This window comes from Malus sylvestris, chromosome 15 (genome assembly GCF_916048215.2).
Source record: "Malus sylvestris chromosome 15, drMalSylv7.2, whole genome shotgun sequence".
In the NCBI taxonomy this organism is placed as follows: domain Eukaryota; kingdom Viridiplantae; phylum Streptophyta; class Magnoliopsida; order Rosales; family Rosaceae; genus Malus; species Malus sylvestris.
In genome coordinates this window covers 98816-117912 of record NC_062274.1, presented here as the reverse complement: position 1 = coordinate 117912, position 19097 = coordinate 98816, and the positions used below count along the sequence as shown (strand labels likewise).

General features: G+C 36.1%; 1 protein-coding gene and 1 long non-coding RNA gene across 2 annotated transcripts; one reads left to right on the top strand and one right to left on the bottom strand.

The window, feature by feature from the left end:
- Window positions 1–14: 14 nt before the first annotated feature.
- On the top strand, window positions 15–13476 carry LOC126602371 (uncharacterized). The gene is made up of 15 exons (XR_007616090.1): window positions 15–597; window positions 984–1047; window positions 1149–1309; window positions 1618–1734; window positions 1883–1986; window positions 2732–2815; window positions 2994–3111; window positions 3937–4027; window positions 4303–5378; window positions 5470–5522; window positions 11410–11514; window positions 11760–12209; window positions 12442–12594; window positions 13112–13139; window positions 13281–13476. It is a non-coding gene; the product is annotated as an uncharacterized LOC126602371 (long non-coding RNA).
- Window positions 13477–14002: 526 nt separating this feature from the next.
- LOC126602242 ((13S,14R)-1,13-dihydroxy-N-methylcanadine 13-O-acetyltransferase AT1-like) lies at window positions 14003–15649 on the bottom strand. The gene has a single exon (XM_050269070.1). The coding sequence runs from the start codon at window positions 15647–15649 to the stop codon at window positions 14003–14005; it is 1647 nt and encodes a 548-aa protein (XP_050125027.1).
- Between the last annotated feature and the right edge of the window lie 3448 nt (window positions 15650–19097).

Genomic DNA, 19097 nt, shown 5'->3' with positions numbered 1-19097 from the left:
TGCCTTTTTTTTTTTTTTTTTTTTTTTGGTAAATCCATTCCGAAGAAGCAAAAGTAATTTACAAGACCAACGCCGAACCGATCTTGATCAGAAATTGATAGAACCTCGTGGGGTTACCACGAACAACACCATCATTAAAGGCAGATAGAGGAAAGGAGGTAGTGTTGTAAACAACCGAGCTGACATGACCACCAGAACTCTACACACACTCTCGAAAGAACGCATCAACATTTGGTTCCATATCTTTTTGGTTCTATCCTCTTATACACGTGTTGCTCACCGTTTCCCTTTTAAGGCTGCACGCGTCGATCATCGTTGAAGGCTCTGCTTCGATTTCTTCCGTGTTTCTTTCTCTCTCCCATAGCATTTTGCTTCGTTTCGAACCTGGCTTTCTTCCTCTCTCGCACTGCCCCTTTTGTTGCTGTCTAATGTTTCCGTCTTTGTCTCGGCGCGATCATCCACCGCCGTTTTTGTTGCTGGAATGGTCTTCTGCTCCTGCGAATTTCTTTGGTTCAAAAGCCTTAGGTGGCTACAAGTTTTTGCCGTTTCGATTCCATCGAAATTCATTCTTTTCCTCGCGTGATCTAGCGTTTTCGGGTGAGTTTTAGGTCTTTTTCAGTGTGCCTAATTTAATTTCTTTTTTGTGGTTTTCGATTTGCAGGTGGAGGTTGTGTTTGGATTTTTTTTCTGTGATTTCGGGGTTATCTCTGTGTGCTTTGATCTTGCGTGTGGTTGTCTAATTTGATTCGATTTTTTCTTTCAAGAAACACTGGTCATAAAATTTTAGAGCTTTTGTGTGCAGCGTTGGTAGCCCTTTGTGCTGAGTGTATACAATTTTTGTTTTTCCTTTTTGAGTCTTTTGTTTAAGAATTTTTTTTTTTTTGGGTGGCCTTTGGTCTGCAGATTCAACTTCTGTTTAAATTTTGGTTTTTTTTTTTTTTCTATTTTTTTTCAAATTTTGGTTGTTTTGTTTATGTGTTCAGATGCCTGATTTTCTGACAAGGCGATTCTGGCCGATGACCAGAGAACTAGACCTCGCTACTATCGGTAAACGATGCCTCTTACTCCCCTGACAAATATTTAGGTATTGCATATTGGATTTCAATTCAGTTTTTAGAAAACAGACATGTAGTTCTTTGATTCTGCAGGTGAAGATAATACACATGGTAACATAGTACTCTTGCACCTCTGAATAACGGGTCAACAACCCAACTCCAAACTAGCAAGCAACATACCATCCATAACCCTCATAAAGTCGCATGGGCCACCACCAGGAAGGCCCCTCCAAACCCTCAGCATCAGCATCTTGGTAAATCTCACTCATGCTCTACTTCACAAGTTCATTGTTATTTTTAGTAATATATTCTGATTTCTAGAACTGTAAATTTGTATGTGGAAATGAATTTTCTGTGCAAATTTGGATATTTGGATGTTGGTTAAAATTAGCGGAATGGCTCCGATTTTGTTAGTCAATTAATTTAATTTTTTGTTTATCTCAAGCTTCTAAATGATTTCCTGCATCATTGCTTAGTTTTACTTACTGAAATTTGAGGGGTGAAATTTTTTACCTTATGAGCTCATTTGTGATTATCAAGTGCATAATTTTCTTTTGATCAGATTTCCTTTGAAGTGAATGCCAAACTGCGGTGTGATGTTCAAACTTTGTGGCCTTTTGAAATAGTTGGGAGCATAATTCATTCTACTACAGATTGTTCCCCTTTCCATTTCCATGAGGTAAAAGCTCAAATCTCTGTATTTTTGTGTTGGAGAAGTTGGTGGAACAAATTGTGCATTACTCTACATATGACCAATGTCTATGATTTTACCTATTTTGATAATGCTTGAATTATGCTTCTTGGTTTTTAATTGGGTTTTTGTGTAGTGAGTTGGATAGATAGTTCATAGCATAGGTTTGGTTGCATATCTATTGGAAAAAGAAAAACACGGAGAGCCACAACACACTGAGGATAAACTTTTTGTCTTCAGGTTAGCACTACTGCTTTTTCCTACCAGTCATAGGTGTGCTAATAGTGTTGAGAACAATGCCTAATTTCGTTTAACTTTTCTCATTTTGATAATTACCTTTTCCACTGCCTTCTTGAACTTGGAATTAGTTTGATAGCATTTTGGTTTTAAGCGTTTATAAAAGTATTTCATTCCAATGAACAAGTCATTGATCTATTAACTCTTATTTTGTTGAAGATTTAGTGCTAAAAGCTAGGAGTTACAAGTATTACATTCCATTCACCAAGTCATTGATATATTAGCTCTTATTCGCTAGAGGATTGAGATTTTAACTCTTCTCATCTTTGTTGCAGCCAATAACAAGAATAAACATTCTCCATTGCTTCGCCTGCTTCTATCAACAAATTGAAACCTAAACATTAAAATTTCATCACTACGATTTCACCCATTTATCATAAAATTGGTAGACATAACTTCATACCATCTCAGAGCAGAAATAAAGGTTTTAATTTTCTTTTACTCTGTTATTGCTCACTCTCTGTTTACTTTTCCTCAATTTAAGTCTCCAAACAAGCTACCGTTTGCTATCAATCTTCAATTTTTATTTTTCTTGCTTTGATTTCAGTTTTTTACTACTAATTTTAATCATTTGTGTCCACTACTGATATCTTGGTATGTTAGTTTGAAAACGTGTCCCTTTGAATTGTAAAATCTGGCAAATTATTTGAAGCAATTCTGATTTCAGCTTTTTGGTCTTTACAAATAGGAAGATGAGGAGACAAAAAGAAGTACAAAGGGATGGATTTAGCTTCCACTTTTGAGGTTCCAGGCACCCAAAAACTGCCGATTGGTGAGCTCAAAAAAAATAAAAAATAAAATTCTCAATTTGATATAAAGTTTGGATTTTCAAGTCGGGATTGGATTTAATTGTACATTTAATTTGATGGGTTCAATTTATATGCAAGGACTTTGCTTTTATTAATGCATAAAATACTAATTAAATTTTAATTAAGATGCTAACTTTGTAGGTACCCTGGAATTAACAATGTAGCTGGAGTTCTCTACTGGCTTAAGCACAGTAGAGAACTCAAGTACAGGTCTCTCTATCTGTTTCTCAATCCTGGAACCTCTGGCCTCCGCAAGAAGGTTTGTCTCTGTCTCTCTCTCACTTTTATTTTTTTAATTCGTAATCGAATTTCCTTTGCATAAATGCTAGATCTGTTGCAATGGGGCCGCAAATCCTACCCTCTGTTTGTTACTTTGTTCCAATTCTTGCAATCAATTTTTCATCGTTTATTTGGTCAATTCTTGCATTGTTTTATTTGGTGAATTCTCGATCAACGACTGGTTCTTCTTGCTTGGTCTAATTGGGTAACTTAAGAATTTCATCTGTTGATTAAATTTCATGTGAGAATTTTTTTGTCCTGATGGATCCTTTTTTTTACCATTATTCTTTTTTTTTTTAATTATGTAGCCGAATGAGTTCGATATTCCTTTGGAGTCTCTGCAAGTTTAAAGTAATCTATGTTGTTGTTTTGATTGTGCATTTTGGGACTTACGCTATTTTAATAAGAATGTTTTCAATTTAGTGTAATCTCAATCTCAATGGGTTTTTATGATACGCCTTATCGGTGAATTTATTTACATTTTTCAATGTTGGTCTCGACGATTGTGATCACTGCACTGTGTGGATTTTGTTTGAATTCCCAAATTTTGTCGAACATTTGACAAATGCTTCTTGAATAAATTTCGAGTAAAGAACATCTAAATATGACAATTTTAGGGTTTCAAATTCATTGGAAAATATGAAATAATATTGCATAGTTTTTTATTAATGTGAAAAATTGGTACTTTTGTAGTGATATATGCTTTTGGAGAAAGTTGTAAAGTTTGATACTTTCCAGCTTTAATCTATTTTTTTCGTTGTCTTAAGGTATAGATCCCCGCATTTAATTCACTTTTTTTTTTCAGGAGCAGTTTGAAGGATTAAAATGTTGTCATTTGGAATAGATGATCTTGGTTTAGCAAATTGATAGTGAGATGGAACACCCCTAACTGCGTTGTAAGTTCGACTCACTCATCCTATAAGAGTTGCTTCATAATTGTAATATTCAAAACCAGATGACTTTTTCAGTTATGGTTCGATTATTATTTTCCTTCAGTTGTTATTCTTCATTTTTGATGTGGTTGCTGTTTGTGATTTCCATTCCATGTGATCCATACTCTCAGTTTTCTTTTCAGAATTCCTCTCTTTGCCTTTTCCCAATGTTAATATTTTTCTCCATGATAGAAATTTTAGGGTCTATGTTAATATTTTATTTTATTTTTTAAATTTAGATCCTACAAGTTCAAGGCATTGATGATGGAATTAAATTCAATGCTGCTCATTGTTCCTTATTGTAGATAAGGTTATACAGGAGCAAGACGTAGCACTGCATCGCGCGGGCAGTCTTGCTAGTATATACTAAACGCCTAACTTTGTGGTTAATTCCCTTTGTGTCCTTTTTATTGTTCATTCGCCGGTGTTCTTCCGTTTTTTCCCCTTCTTTGTTTCTGTGATCACTGTTTATTATACAGTGTGATTCCGTCTTTAGCCCTGCTTTAGTCTTTGGTATTTTACTTCATTTCTGGATTCTTCCTTCCCACACCGTTTCAGTCTCTCGACTCTCCTTTTCTTTGGATGCTTCCCACCGTTTCAGACTATCGACCCATCTCCCTCCTAGCCTCATCTCCCAATCTCCCAACTTATTTTCGGTTTAAACTTAAATCTCATATGAATCTCCTTGGTCTCAAAGGTCTTCTCTCCTCTGAACCCAAAAAAGCTTTAACCTTCCGACAACACTGGCAGCCATAATCTAAGCGGTTCAGCAGCTAATAGGTATGCCTAATTTCGCATTTCAGTATTGTTGGGTAGAATTCAAAGGAACCCAGATGGAGAGTTTTAATTTTTATTTGAATTGCATGTTATCCAGATGAAAATTTGAATTTGCGATCTAGGGTTTTTTGATTTTTTTAATTTGGGATTTCAATTTTATTGCTTTTTCGCATATATGATAATGGTTATGGTTTTTCTAGCGAATTTTGATTATTTTACGATCTGGGTTTAATGATTATAGATGGGGATCAAGTATAATATGTGTGTAGAGATTCTTCTTTTAATTGCTATGTGTGTAACAGCTTTGTTCAGTTAGCTATCTAATTGTTGATTATCAGTTAGGGTTTTGAGGATCCAAATACAATTCTTTGTAGGTTTAATTTGTCAAGAGTTTTGCTTTCTTTTTAATGAAAGAATAAGAATTTCTTTGTTTTGATGCTTCCTGTGTTTATTGCTTAGTTTGCAGTTATTTTTTCTTTGGTTTTCATCTACTTATTGTTTTAGGGATTGGGGATTGGGCTAGCACTCTTCTCCACAGGTAGTTTTTAACTTTTTGTATGTTTAAGTTTTTTTAATATAAATTTTGAGTGATGTTTCATTCTTAAGCCGTTGTTTTCTTTGCTTTGCAGTTTCAAGTTTCTATTTGCACAAAGAACTTTCATACAGGGTATAAGTTCTTCAGGTGTGTGCTCTGATGTTTCTCGAATTTAGATTTCTCAAATCGCTATTGTTTATTAGATTTTCTTTCGATCTGATTCCAATTGAGTTCGATTTCGAACTTTAATTTATATTCGATTTTGATTTGCATATGTCCTAATTTCTTTGAAGAAATTTAGAGATGAATGTATTCAAGTTGGAGACTTTGAGTTCAGATTTCTTCAAATTCAGTAGACCCATTTGTTGCCCTTCTCTCTCCTCTCTTTCTCTCTCTTAAATTCAATATTATTTATTAGTTGAAGTTGACGCATCTTTTGCACCTCTCGAATGCTGAGGTTCAGATTAATTCCGTAAAGATTCCAATCTGGCAAAAGTCTAAACTACCTTTTATATTTTGATAGCAAGATCCCTTTGCTTATCAGCATTGTCAAACATGTTTATGATCCTTTCATTTATGTCTTAGACATATTTCTATACCATGAGTGCGTCTGCGGTTGATGAGCCAAATAAAAAAATTAGTACTAGAGTGTGACATAGTTGTATTAATGGATCCCTAATTCTAATAAATTAAAGATTCTCAACTCCAATATGATTTAGGTGCTGTTTCAGATTTTGTGTATCTCATTTTGGAAGTGATTAATATGTGCTCTGTAATTTTGGAAGTGATTAATAGGTGTTCTGTAAAGGTTAGTCTTATACATCTCTAAATGTAACCTATCTACTCCTTCCAAACCTCCTTAACTTAGAACTTTCCTGTTAGGTAGGTCAATTTCCCAAGGAAACATTTGATGCCTCTGGAGTTAGGTTGGTTCTCTTTTCCAACCTTCAAATTTTAGTAATCATATCAAAAAATTGAGTTAGTTTTAAATAACTATAGTTAGGCTGTTTGCGTTTTACTATGCGTACATACATACATATAGAGAAGTTTTGAAAACCAAAAACGAACCAACATAACTGAAAAGGCTTGATCCAATTAATTTCAAATATCCCAAGAATCCACATATCATTGCAAAACCAAATTCATCACTTTTCAAAAAAGCATGGCAAAGGGAGTTTGTAGGATTATCATCTTAATATAGGCCAATGAGATTTGAAGTTGGAATAATTTTGTGGATACACATAATATGTTGATTCCTATTGGTTCTTCATTATGACCTGTGAGACATATATGCTTTAGAAATTTTAATTTTCCTGTTTTATTTTATCTTTGTTACATCAATATTTTTTGTTGGATTTGATGGTTAAGGTGAATTGAGTAATTAATGTATAATATCTCTTTTGATTTTGTTGATGCACAAAACCGGAGGTCTTGGAACAACGTAAATCCAACTATAAATCTGCAAGAAAGTAAATAACACAAGATGTATCGTGGTTCACCCTAATGTTTGGGCTACGTCCACACTGATTATTGTATTTCTGAGAGGATTGTGAGGGAGAGAGTGTGAGAACCTCTGTAATGAGAGTGAGGTTCTGAGAGAGGTGAGAAGGCTTAAGAAATGGCATCCCCTAATTGTCAGGGTGAGGAATCCTTTTATAGAATAAGGGTTCCTCACTTATTACATATTTGCCCATTCCTTTATTACATAATTACATTTAAGTCCCCTGAGTATTTGTACAAGATCTAACTACGGAGACCCTAAGAATGGTATAAACAGTAGTCCCCTAAGTCTTCAGTCAAGAGAGTCTTTTGGCTGGAGACTTGAAATTCAATCCATGTGTGGGTCGAAGTAACTAGGTGTTGTCTTGAACTAATGCTCGATATGAGGCGGTGCTCAATCTGAAATGATGCTCAACTAGAAGTAGCACATGCTGCGAGGCTGCTAGGCTTGTGGCTTATGTTGCCTTGGTTGGCTCGGCTTGTGGCGTTGAAGGTGAGGGAGTCCCTTTTATAGAATAAGGGCTCACTCCTCAATACATGAATGATGGGTTCGAGTTGATGCTCTTTAATGATGGTGAGGTAGTTCTTTTTATAAAATATGGGTTCGCTTCTCAATACATAAATGATGGGCTAGAGTCCCCCAAATATTTTTCATGAATGCTATCTAATGAAAGTGATGGAGTCACTTTTATAAAAATAAGGGCTCGCTCCTCAATACATAAGTGATGGGCTAGGTCCCCCAAGTATTTTATATTTTTCATAAGGCCCAGTTGAGGCCCAATATATGGTACATAATGTAGTCCCCCAAGTTTTCGGTTAATAAAGTCTGTTGGCTGGAGACTTCAGATTGAATCCATGTATGGGCCGAAGTGGCGGTTGTTTGGAGGCTATATTTGTATACCCTGCACTGAAGCTTTGTAGGTGAAGCTTTGTAAGTGAAGTTTTGAAGCTGGAGTTTTTGTAAATGAAGCTTTTGAAGCTAGAGCTCTATAAATGAAGCTTTTAAAGCTAGAGCTTTTGTAAATGAAGCTTTTGAAGCTAGAGCTCTGTAAATGAAGCTTTTGAAGTTAGAGCTCTGTAAATGAAGCTTTTGAAGCTAGAGCTTTTGTAAATGAAGTTTTTGAAGCTAGAGCTCTGTAAATGAAGCTTTTGAAGCTGATTGACATGAGTAATGCTCATGAATGTTTATGTTGATTAACATGAGTGATGCTCATGGATGTTGACATGAGTGATGCTCATGAATGTTTACATATGTGATGCTCATGAATGTTTATGTACGATTGACATGAGTAATGCTCATGAATGTTTATGTATGATTGACATGAGTAATGCTCATGTATAATTTGAAGTACTGGGCGTACTTTTGATCACCTAGTGGGTGATAATAGCAGCAGGTTGCCGAATAATTTTGGAGTTCTGGGCGTACTTTTGATCACCTGGTTGATGGTAATAGCGGCAGGCTGCCGAATAATTTTGGAGCCATAGGGCTTGGCTCTTTTAGGCATATGGGCCTTCGCTCTCCACATAACATTACAGCCCATTATTTTAGGTTTGACGTTTTTTTTTTAATTATTACCCTCTGATGGAGTTTATACAGATGTCTCCGAAAGATAAGAAAAATAAATTACATCATTAAAAAATAAATCTGACTCTCTGCTCAATGGTCACGCACATAATTCTCTTTTCTGCATGCCTTCACCACCGCAATTATCTCTGCTTCTCTGATGAGCATCACAGCTGTCATTGTCTTCCTTTATTGTTGTCACTTCGGCCCTACTTTTTCTTCTTTTTGACGAAATAAAGGTAATTCATTTCTCTTCCATTTTATCAAAAGCTGAAAGAGCACTACTTGTATTGACGTTTCCCACCATCTCACTCACTTTAGTTGCAGTCTTCGCGGACTAAGCATGTGCTTTAAGGGTATCTTGCCTCCTGTATCTTGATTTCTAAAAGCCGTGTATTAGACACAAGATTATCAACAACAGCTTTCCGTTGGTCAAGTTAAGATTTCAAAGTATTAGAATTATCTTGCTTTCCAGTGGCTTCTTCAAAAAAAGTGGGAGCATGTGCAGCATGGTCAAGATATATCCTTCTCATTTTTCTTTTTCTTACTTTTGCTTTTCTTTCTTTTTCCCAAAAGGACCCATAACACATGATTATCATTCCCCTGTTCAAATATGGAGACTGAAGACTTGCACGACTAAGCTCGATCTATGAAGAGCAGTGAATATGTGGTGGCGGATCTGACCATGGCGATAGAGATTCAATGCATGTTTCTAGTAATTCAAGATCCCCATAAACCAGAAGTCAAAATCATCCATAGTAAACTTTTACGATGGCTTCTTCCTGTTCTCTCTCTGGTTGATCGTCTTGATCTTCTTCACTGGGATCACCACCTTGTAGTGGACTCTGCTGACCAACTGTTGTCTGAATCTGACGATGGAAGTTTGATCGATCTCTTACTACAAAACGCAATCTCGTCGGTCGAGATGAAGATGAGGTCTGCCATAGGACCGACCGTGGTCGACAGATAACACTGGGATGCCTTGAGCAGCTTCTCTCCTGCGTTAGCGCTGAATGCGTGCTTGAACACCTCCAACGTCCCTCCTGCTTTTACAATCTTAGCCCCTAACCTCAGCTTCCCCTTCACTGTCTCTATGATCTTGGGCCCTAGTTTCACTGCACAATTGAATCAAATAATAATTTATTATGTGACTCAACTTCTCATGTTCTTTGACTCCATGGGCAAAACTGTCAGCCTTGTTGGTAAGCTTGTTCATCCTGTTAAGCATTGAATGCACCGAATGCAATCTACTGAACCTTCACCCGTTACTTGGATGTGCAAGCTCTGTGGGGTTACACCGTCGAGGCGATTGTTATCGAGGAAAAGCTCATCGAGGTTCGAAAGGGATCCAATTGAGTCGGGAATAGCGCCGGAGAACGAGTTGCCGGAGAGACTGAGTCGACTCAGCAGTGTTAAGTTGGAGAGCGAGTCCGGGGTCGATCCGAAGAAGTCAGCTTGGTCAAGGGTGAGCTCGGTGAGCCGGCTGGTGGACGATGAGTTGTCGACCGGGTCACAGCGGAAGCCACAAGTGAACAAAACCGTTGAAGAGGTTGTCGCAGGGGTCGAGGGTGAAGTCCTAGGAGCTGACGCACCAGCCGGGACTCACTGAGTCAGGGTTGAGTGAGTTCTTGAACTCCTTGAGAGTTTCAATGTCGGCCCAGAAAGTCTTGGGTTCTACTAAAAGTTGTAGATTTGCAAAGCATCTTCCATGGTTGAACGTCACCCTTGCATGGAGGATGACCCATATCGAAGTCTATCATTCTCACCATCTTTTAAGACCTTATCAGTTTTTAGAGCGCTGAGATATATTCCCATATCCAGTAATTGGTTTGCTCAACTTTTGCAGAATCGTTGACCATCTGATCCGACAAGAAACCCATCAATTCGGATTTCCAATCATACAAAAATCGAACGAATTGCGATGCATGCAAAGCATCTGAAAGCTTTTGTTTTGGGGCGAAAGGGATCAGAGATCTCCAGGAGATTGAATCAGGGCTGTGGACGGTGGATCTGATGATTGATTCTCTTTTTTTTTTGAGCTTTTGGTTTTGTGTTTTTGCAGATTTTGCAGATTTTGCGGTAGAGGTGAAAAAATGAAAAAGAACCGACATAATTTTTTGTGTTGATTCCCACAGACGGCGCCAAATGTTGATGCACAAAATCGGAGGTCTTGGAACAACGTAAATCCGACTGTGAATCTGCAAGAAAGTAAATAACACAAGATGTATCGTGGTTCACCCCAATGTTTGGGCTACGTCCACACTGATTATTGTATTTCTGAGAGGATTGTGAGGGAGAGAGTGTGAGAACCTTTGTAATGAGAGTGAGGTTCTGAGAAGGCTTAAGAAATGGCCTCCCCTAATTGTGAGGGTGATGAGTCCTTTTATAGAATAATGGCTCCTCACTTATTACATATTTGCCCCTTCCTTTATTACATAATTACATTTAAGTCCCCCGAGTATTTGTACGAGATCTAAATATGGAAGCCCTAAGTATGGTATAAACAGATTTAATGGTTGTGAAAATATGATGATTTGGTAGTTATTATGATGGAAATGCATGTTAAAAAATTATGAATTTAACATGACTGAATTCCAACTTTCTTCAATTGATTGAATTATGTACTCTTAATGTCAAAATTTCTTAACATCAGGTGATCAATATGAATGGATTTGATATGGGAAAGTTAGCCTCTAAACTAAATCCCATTTCCAAGTGATGTTATGTGACATAATTTATACCGCACTATGTCTTTAAAGGAAATGTTCATTATTTTATACTCATAACTGCTGTAATTACAGGTTAGTTTTATACTTTTTTTTAAGAACTATGCATAGTAGTTGTTAAATATTATGACATTTGAAAATCCTTAATTCTATGATTGGGATATGATTACTGTGCGTTCACTTTATTTAATTACAATTTCCAAGTGATGGAAAATTTAAAATTAATTTATGCCACAATTGTTAGGCACTATGTTTCACTAAAATTCAAGACGAAGGTGAAGTCGATATCTGTATCCTTCTACACATGCATTTTGCAAAGTTTGATGATTCGCCTATATTTCGCCAACTGGTATGTTCATTCTAAATTTTTATTCAAAAAAGAGAGAGGTAATGCAGCAACTTGGTGTTCTAATTATATTGGAACCCATGTCGTTAGAATTACTTGGAATTCCTTTGTACCAGAAAAGAAATTACTTGGGATGAAGAAAGTGACTACTTTTCTCTGCTTTTTGTTGTTTATTCGTTTTTTTTATATTCGTTAGTTTTCATGAAGTTTTGATGTTTGCTTATTGATGTTTGCTATTTTGTATACAGATACAAGGCTTGGAAGGAAGTGTAGAGTCGACTACCCAAATGAGGAGACTAAGGGTTGGTTTGGTATTGTTGTGCTTTGAAAAAAAACTGTTGTGAGAATAAACGGTTGTGCTGTGAAAATAAGCGGCTGTGAAATAAATCAGTAGAGTGTTTGGTAAACTTTTTTGTAAAAGTGCTTTTGGAAAAAAAAGCAGTCTGATGGTGGGTCTTTTCATTAAATGAGCACTGTAGCTCCGTGTGATTTGAAAAAAAAGTCAGTTTTCCAAAGCTGCAGCTTTTTCCTTTGATTTCAGCTTATTCTCACAACAGCTTCCAAAATAAGACCTTTTTTTTCAGTTTACCAAACACCTAAAACCCTCACAGCTTTTTTTCATGGGTACTTTTCTTTTAAGCACCTCACTCCCAAACCACCCCTAAGAAATGAGTTTTCGCTCTCTTTTGCTTGGAATGGTCAGTACTTTCAATTCTTCTTCGTTTTTTTTTTTCTTTTTGGAAAGCATGAGTGTAAAGTTTGATCACTGAGTTTGACAAACAAATATATTGAAATATAAAAATTGAAATGAAATTTGTCGACTAGATTATCTTTTTCTTAACTTTATGGGTTGCTTTGTTATATAGTTTCAAATACATAGGATTAGTTTCATAACTTTATGGATTGCTTTGTTATTGTTTTTGGTTGCAGATTTAACCCCGTGAACTTGAATTGGATCACTCTTTGGTCAAATGCTTATTAAGTCTTTGTTCCGCATGTGGACCGTCATAGAAGAGTTCCTACCGTCAAATTATAACTAAGACTGCAACAGCTATTGCTCCACCATCATTTCTAAAAAAATAGGTAAAAATCTCTCATCTCTACAAATCTTTTTAACAATGAACCAATGAATGCACAAAAAAGTTTAGTACGATCTTATTTTTATGTCTTTCGCTCATTATCTCATTGAACAAATCAATTCCAGAAGCCATTTTAAGTATGCTAAATACTTTAGATTTGACATTTTGTGTGTTGAATATCAAGATAGAGAAACTTTTCTCTAGAACACCATCTGACCATTTATGCATTCGTTTTTCAAAGTTAACAATTCTGCAAAATGAGGGTTTATATTTCACTTTTTAAACAGTTTAAATTTTTTTTTTTCACTTTTTAAACACTTTAGACCAAATTTGTTTAAGCATAATTCAATTGATTGGTTTGAATACGAATAATTTGTAAAACTTTTAAGGCCATAGCTCAAACCACACATATGTTTTGTTATCTCATCATTATCATACATAGTTCAAAACACACATAATATAAAATTTGACATAAACTTTACATGTTTAGGTAATAATGCCTAATGTTTTCGTCTATGCAGGACCTGGTCTGCCAACAGTTTTAACTGCGTAAGTCATTTTATTTAACTTTCGGTAAGTCCTTTTATTGTTCTGATCTTTAGCAAGAGGATCCTTTAACAAATCCAACTATTTTAACAAATCCAACTGTCATTTGTTCATATTAACTTCTATTTTTCCAATTTCTAACAGATAAATGAAAACACGTACTACCAGAAGAAAGGAGGAACAAAGTGAAGAAACAAACCCATTAGATTAAATAAGTTCAACACTATTCATTGTTTCTTATTCTAGATAGGGTTGTAAATAGATTTATATAAGCACTATGACTTATAATTTATATTTACAACTTTCTACATGTTTTATACAATTTCAAAACCCGCAGCACCGCGCGGACACTCTTGCTAGTCTATATCTAAAAGGTGATTAAAAAGTGAGCAATAGAGGTGGTCCGAATATATAACATGTCTTTCTTACATGGATCATAGTGTAGAGTGTAAACCAAATATACTATTTTAAATTCATTGGGATTCAAGAACTAATCACTCTTTCAAACATCGGCAAGATTAGCGACAAGATTTACGTGCACCTAGTTCGACCACACGTAATTCCTCCATGATTAGAAGCACATATGCCACATAAACACATACCGCATTGGCCAAAATATCCATACTCACAGACTAAATTGGCCAAATTAAAAACACAATAATTATAGTTAATTAACAAGGGGTGTGCTATCTACATACCCCAAATTACTTCACACACATCCTTTGTTAATTTTTATCCTTTGATATTCTTCAATTCATCTGATCTGACGACCGAAAATTAAAAAAATATGTAAGAAATAAAATGAAATATGTGGATATCACATCCCATTAACAATGATGAGCATATCCACGGGAACACAACAAGTATCAAAGGAGTAGTAAAGGAGTGGGGTCCAACGAAACGAATTTTCGGAGTTGGGGATTGCATTGGAGTATAGCCATGTGATGTTGGTCCAGAGTGACCCATGCTTCTATTCCATCTCCCAACTTGGTGTCAACCAAAATTATAAAATTCAAGAAGACGGAATTCCCAGTCGAACCAACGCTGCTGACCCAAACAGGTTTTCCCCACCCGAAATCACCACCTTCGTAGAACCCAAAATTACACCAACTGCTAAACCCATAATAATCTGATTCTGATGACGGCGACGATCTTAATTCCTCCAGAGACTCCAGCATGTGATACTTCCCCTCCTCCTCCTCACCTGCAGATCGCATTTTGTTAACAAAATCACCATCAATCTTTGACACTGCATTCCTCAACTCCTCCACCAGCCCATGCAATTGCAATCCATCAGCTGCCGCATCATTATCATCTAGCGTAAATATTGGTGTCTGGCATCGAGCAGCCGCAATCCAAAGGAGGTTTCCAATTGAGTACTCCAAATCTAAATCCAACAGAGATGTGATCCTTGAGCGGAGGTTGACTGCGTGGGTGAGGAGTGAAGGCCTTCCGAAACCATGTATTTGTTTGGAGGCAGCCATGGCACATTGCCATATGAAAGCCGAAACAACCTCAACACGCGTCGGCCGCTTCACCTTATAATTATTATTCACTGCTGCCACCATGCCCTTGAGGGCCGCTATAGCTGACCCCTCAAACACAAGTCTTCTTGTGACGCACGAGGACTTGCCGTCGTTTATGAACAAGGAACCCCACATCCGAAGTGATGAATCTCTGAGCCATAATTCATCGCTTGTGGGGAACAGACAGGTTGCAGCTGATAAATTGGGTTTGGTGGGGTGAATTATTCTCGAAGCTGCTCTTGGTGTTTGATTATCATCTGAATCTGATGATGATGACAATGTAACTGAATCCGAGGATGTCAACGAGGACGATGAGGATGATAATGAAGATGATCTTGAATACAATGCAGAGCGGGGGAGGCTGCTGCGCAAACGAGCAGTGGCAGTCCAGGCCTTGATAAAGGTGCACAAACCAGCACCATCAAGGATCTTGTGGGAGATGCATAGGCCGATGGCCATGCCGCCACATTTAAACACATTTACTTGAATATTAGTTACACTTGCACCTGTATTACTATTTGTAAGATCACAAGGGAGGAATCGATGCAGTAGCAAAATTAAGTCATCAGGTCGGTTGAGAAATTCACGCAGAGTAGAGTGCTTCACTCGGGCTTCCACGTAATGAGCTCCTTGGTCGTTGCAGTCGATGGACAGGTCATCTTTGATCTGCCCAGCAAGTGGGTAGAACCCAGTCAAGGTCTCTGACAAAGATGTCTTCAGCACATGTAGCCTTTTCATGATTGTGGCCTTGTCTTCGTTGTCGTCGTCATCATCATCATCAAGGTGAGTGGTAGTAGTGCAGGGTTTTATGAGGTTAGGAGTATTATAACTAGGATCAGAATTGTCATAATACAGGATAATAGGAGCAAAGGGAGCAGGTATGAGCTGATCCAAAAGGGAAAGCTTAAAAATTCGGAGGTGAGAGGGCGTTGGGGAGGATGGTATAATTCTATCTTTGGAAACAATTTTTACTTCCATTTTCATCATGAAAGTATGTGGTGTATGTTTTGTTTGACAATTTCTTAGTCCCAACTCAGGTTGGTTTCGTTAACTAGCTAGTTTATATATATATTGGTTCTCCCATTTCCATTTCAATCAAGACTTGGATTCAGACTTTGAACCCTAATAAAAAAATCATTAACTGATGTTTTTTTTTTTTTTTCAGATTTGGATTCAGACTTGGATTCAAACTGCGTACAACTAGGCTTTCTTCCTTCTTTAATTTTAGTTTTAATTTTACAGATTTTATGTTTTTTTTTTCAGTTTTATATTATCTTTAATATTAGTTAAAATTCATATAAGCATCTATGTCATTTAATAAATAAATAAGAATAATTGGATGTCATGTAATCAAAAAGCTTAAAAAGAGTTTGTCCCTTGAACCTATCCCATATATATATATATATATCTTCCTGTCAACAACTAGCGAGGCTAGTGCCCATTCTGACATGACTTTGACATGCCAAATTGCACAGTAGGCATGTCGAAACGCATTGAAAATCTTCAAACAATGTCAAGTCCCATTTTTATTCATAATTTTCGTGCACAATCTGCATCCCACAGTTATTATATGATTTTTAGAAGGTCCTCCAACTTATGGATTCGAAAAATCTCGCACCGATTTTATGTCTCGATCGGCAGCAAAAGGCATCTTCCTGCATGAGGTCCGACTCCAGCTTTTTTTGTCATATTAGGGATACCTATACATGCATCGGTCATTTTCTCGCTAGGCATCCGGTTGCCCACTCTACTTTTAATTTACTCTTTGTGATGTTTATCAGACTGAAGCGTGCATACATTCATACATATTATTGATAATGACCATCACTTTACTAACAAATAACAATAGCTCTCTCTATATACAGACAAACATTTTGACAAATATTTTTACACTTTTTTTTAATCATTAGATTTTATAACATTTAATGGTTAAAAAAATGTAATGTGCATGTTTTTAAACATTAGATGACATGGATTATAACTACTAATTAAAAAAAATAATGTTGGCAAGTGACCCTCTACCACAGTGGTGAGGATGAGTGTTGCCCTTGTATCGCGGCATGAGTTCGAAACATGTCGACTCCATTCAACGACTTCAATATATTCTGTTTTGATTCGACTTACACACAATTTCGAAGCACGTATGACATATTAAGCTATCACTCGATCTCTTAAATCCTTTGTTAGGTACCGTAAACAAAACGAAATCCTAAATCTTCACTCTTGGTATCTTTGGGTGATAAATTAGGTTGTAGAAAACTTTGATTACGTAAATTTTACATGAAAATGGGGAGGAGGAAGGAAGGCATATATGCGGGTGTGATTGTTCATGGAAGCCTATTGGAATCGTTAGAATTTAAGTAATCTAATGGCCAAAGAGGAGTGTAAAAGTATTTGTCAAAATGTTTGTTTATTGATCCTAACCTTATATTGGGATACACTCATTTTCTACTACATATTTTGTAACGCTTATTATGTAACTTTTTTTCAAGGAACCAAACCATCTATATTTCAGTTCATCATTTATATATAGATAATCTTTTCAAAAAGTTATACAAATCCAAAATCATTAATACATATATTTGTGGTGAAGAAAATGAACGAGTACTGTTTTGTAATGACTATCATTTAATTAACTGAATGGTCATATGATTTCTTTTTTGGGTGATTTTTGGTAGACATAATCTTTGAGGAAAAACCTAAAAAATAGACGATTAGATCGTTAAAATACATTAAGAAGTGAGCCTTACAAAATATATTCCTCCCTTCCTAATCCTGTAAATATATATGGAAAATTATACATTGAAGCTAAGGGTTGACATAATCAAGGAAGCATGAGACAAACCTTTTCAGTTAAGAATCTAGCTAATCTAGCCAGCTGCTAATTAGTTATTACTTAGGACTGTGATGTTGTGTACAACACGTATTATATATGATAATGATAGTGATATTACTTACTAAAATCATTATATTTTAGCTAGGTACGTGTACTCACTCTAACCTAGTTGGTTAATTTCATTATATTTTTGCTGTATAAATATTATAGCTCTTGAATCATGATATAGAAACTTTCGCATCATGCATGCCTATTATTGTTTCATGTGTATGGCTACAGTAGTAGGTAGGGTCGTCCTCTCCTCAATCGCATAGCTCGCACAATAAAGAATTGAAGAATTAAAGAATCCAATAAAGCTTAATAAGCTCCGCCAATAGTACTGTGTGATGTGTGTAATTGTGTATATGGAATAACGCATCTATTTTTTATTTTTTATTTTGAGTTCGAATACCGCATCTGTTAGCGGAGCTTATTGGATTCTTGTTTGTCCTAAACCCTGAATAAGTTTAAACAGCCGGCTTGCAATATTGCAGCTTATTGTTTGTCCTAGCCCCCAAATAACTACTCCTAACCTTCAACAACGTTGCTCTCCTAACAAACAAAAAATATTCACTTTGCTAATTACGAAGAACTATACAAAATGTGGTGGATGTTAATGCAACAACAGTCGCAACATCAGTTACACAAAACGCAACAAAATTCAATATTCTGATTTCTCTTCCTAATTGCACCATAAGGAAGTCAACCCTGAGATCTTGGGGGCTTTAGGCGTTTAGGCGAGCCTCTAAGAGAGGCTCTTGAGATTCTAAGTCATCCGATGTGTCACATATTTATATAAATAAAAGTGAAAAAACGTCTAGGATATCTAGTACAATAGGAGTCCTGAGTTAAATTAAACGGTTGGACTTGGATGAGCACAGGTTAGCCATAACAAAAAATCAAAAACACCAAACAAAACATATAATAAGCACAGAAACCTATCATTACCTCAAAACATCACACAATCAAGTTTCCTTCTTGCCCTTTTCAATAGATAACATAACTAAGTTACTCAATCTCTATCGAAGACAGTACACTACTCGATCAACTTCAAATTAAAAAAAAAATCGTAGTATGAAGATTAATTACCTCAAATCAATCTTCTAAACTGTATGAGATAGTTAATTTGCAAATCTATTGAAATAGTGATATGGAGATGGAGTTCTAGGGAAATGCTCAAAGAAATACAAAACCCTAGGCCTTGGATCGACTAAACGGACTGAAAACAAAAAAATTGAAAAGAAAAAAAAATGTGTTTGGTGAGATCGAACTCATGCCCAACAAACAACGGAGTTTCTAATTCACAAATACGGTAACAATCCAATTTTAACAAAATGCTTAATTTTTTTGTTATTACAAACCTAACACATAAGATAAAAGAAATTTTGGGGACCCTCTCAGGAGGGACAAAAACTTGTGTGGAGCTTAGCTTATTACTAGATTTTGCTGAGTGGTACTACAATCCTCTCAAAACTCGCCACGTCGCAAATCTTAAATATAATTTTTTTCATTCTCTTATATTTAGCATTCTAATAATTATATTTTTTTACTAATTCATTA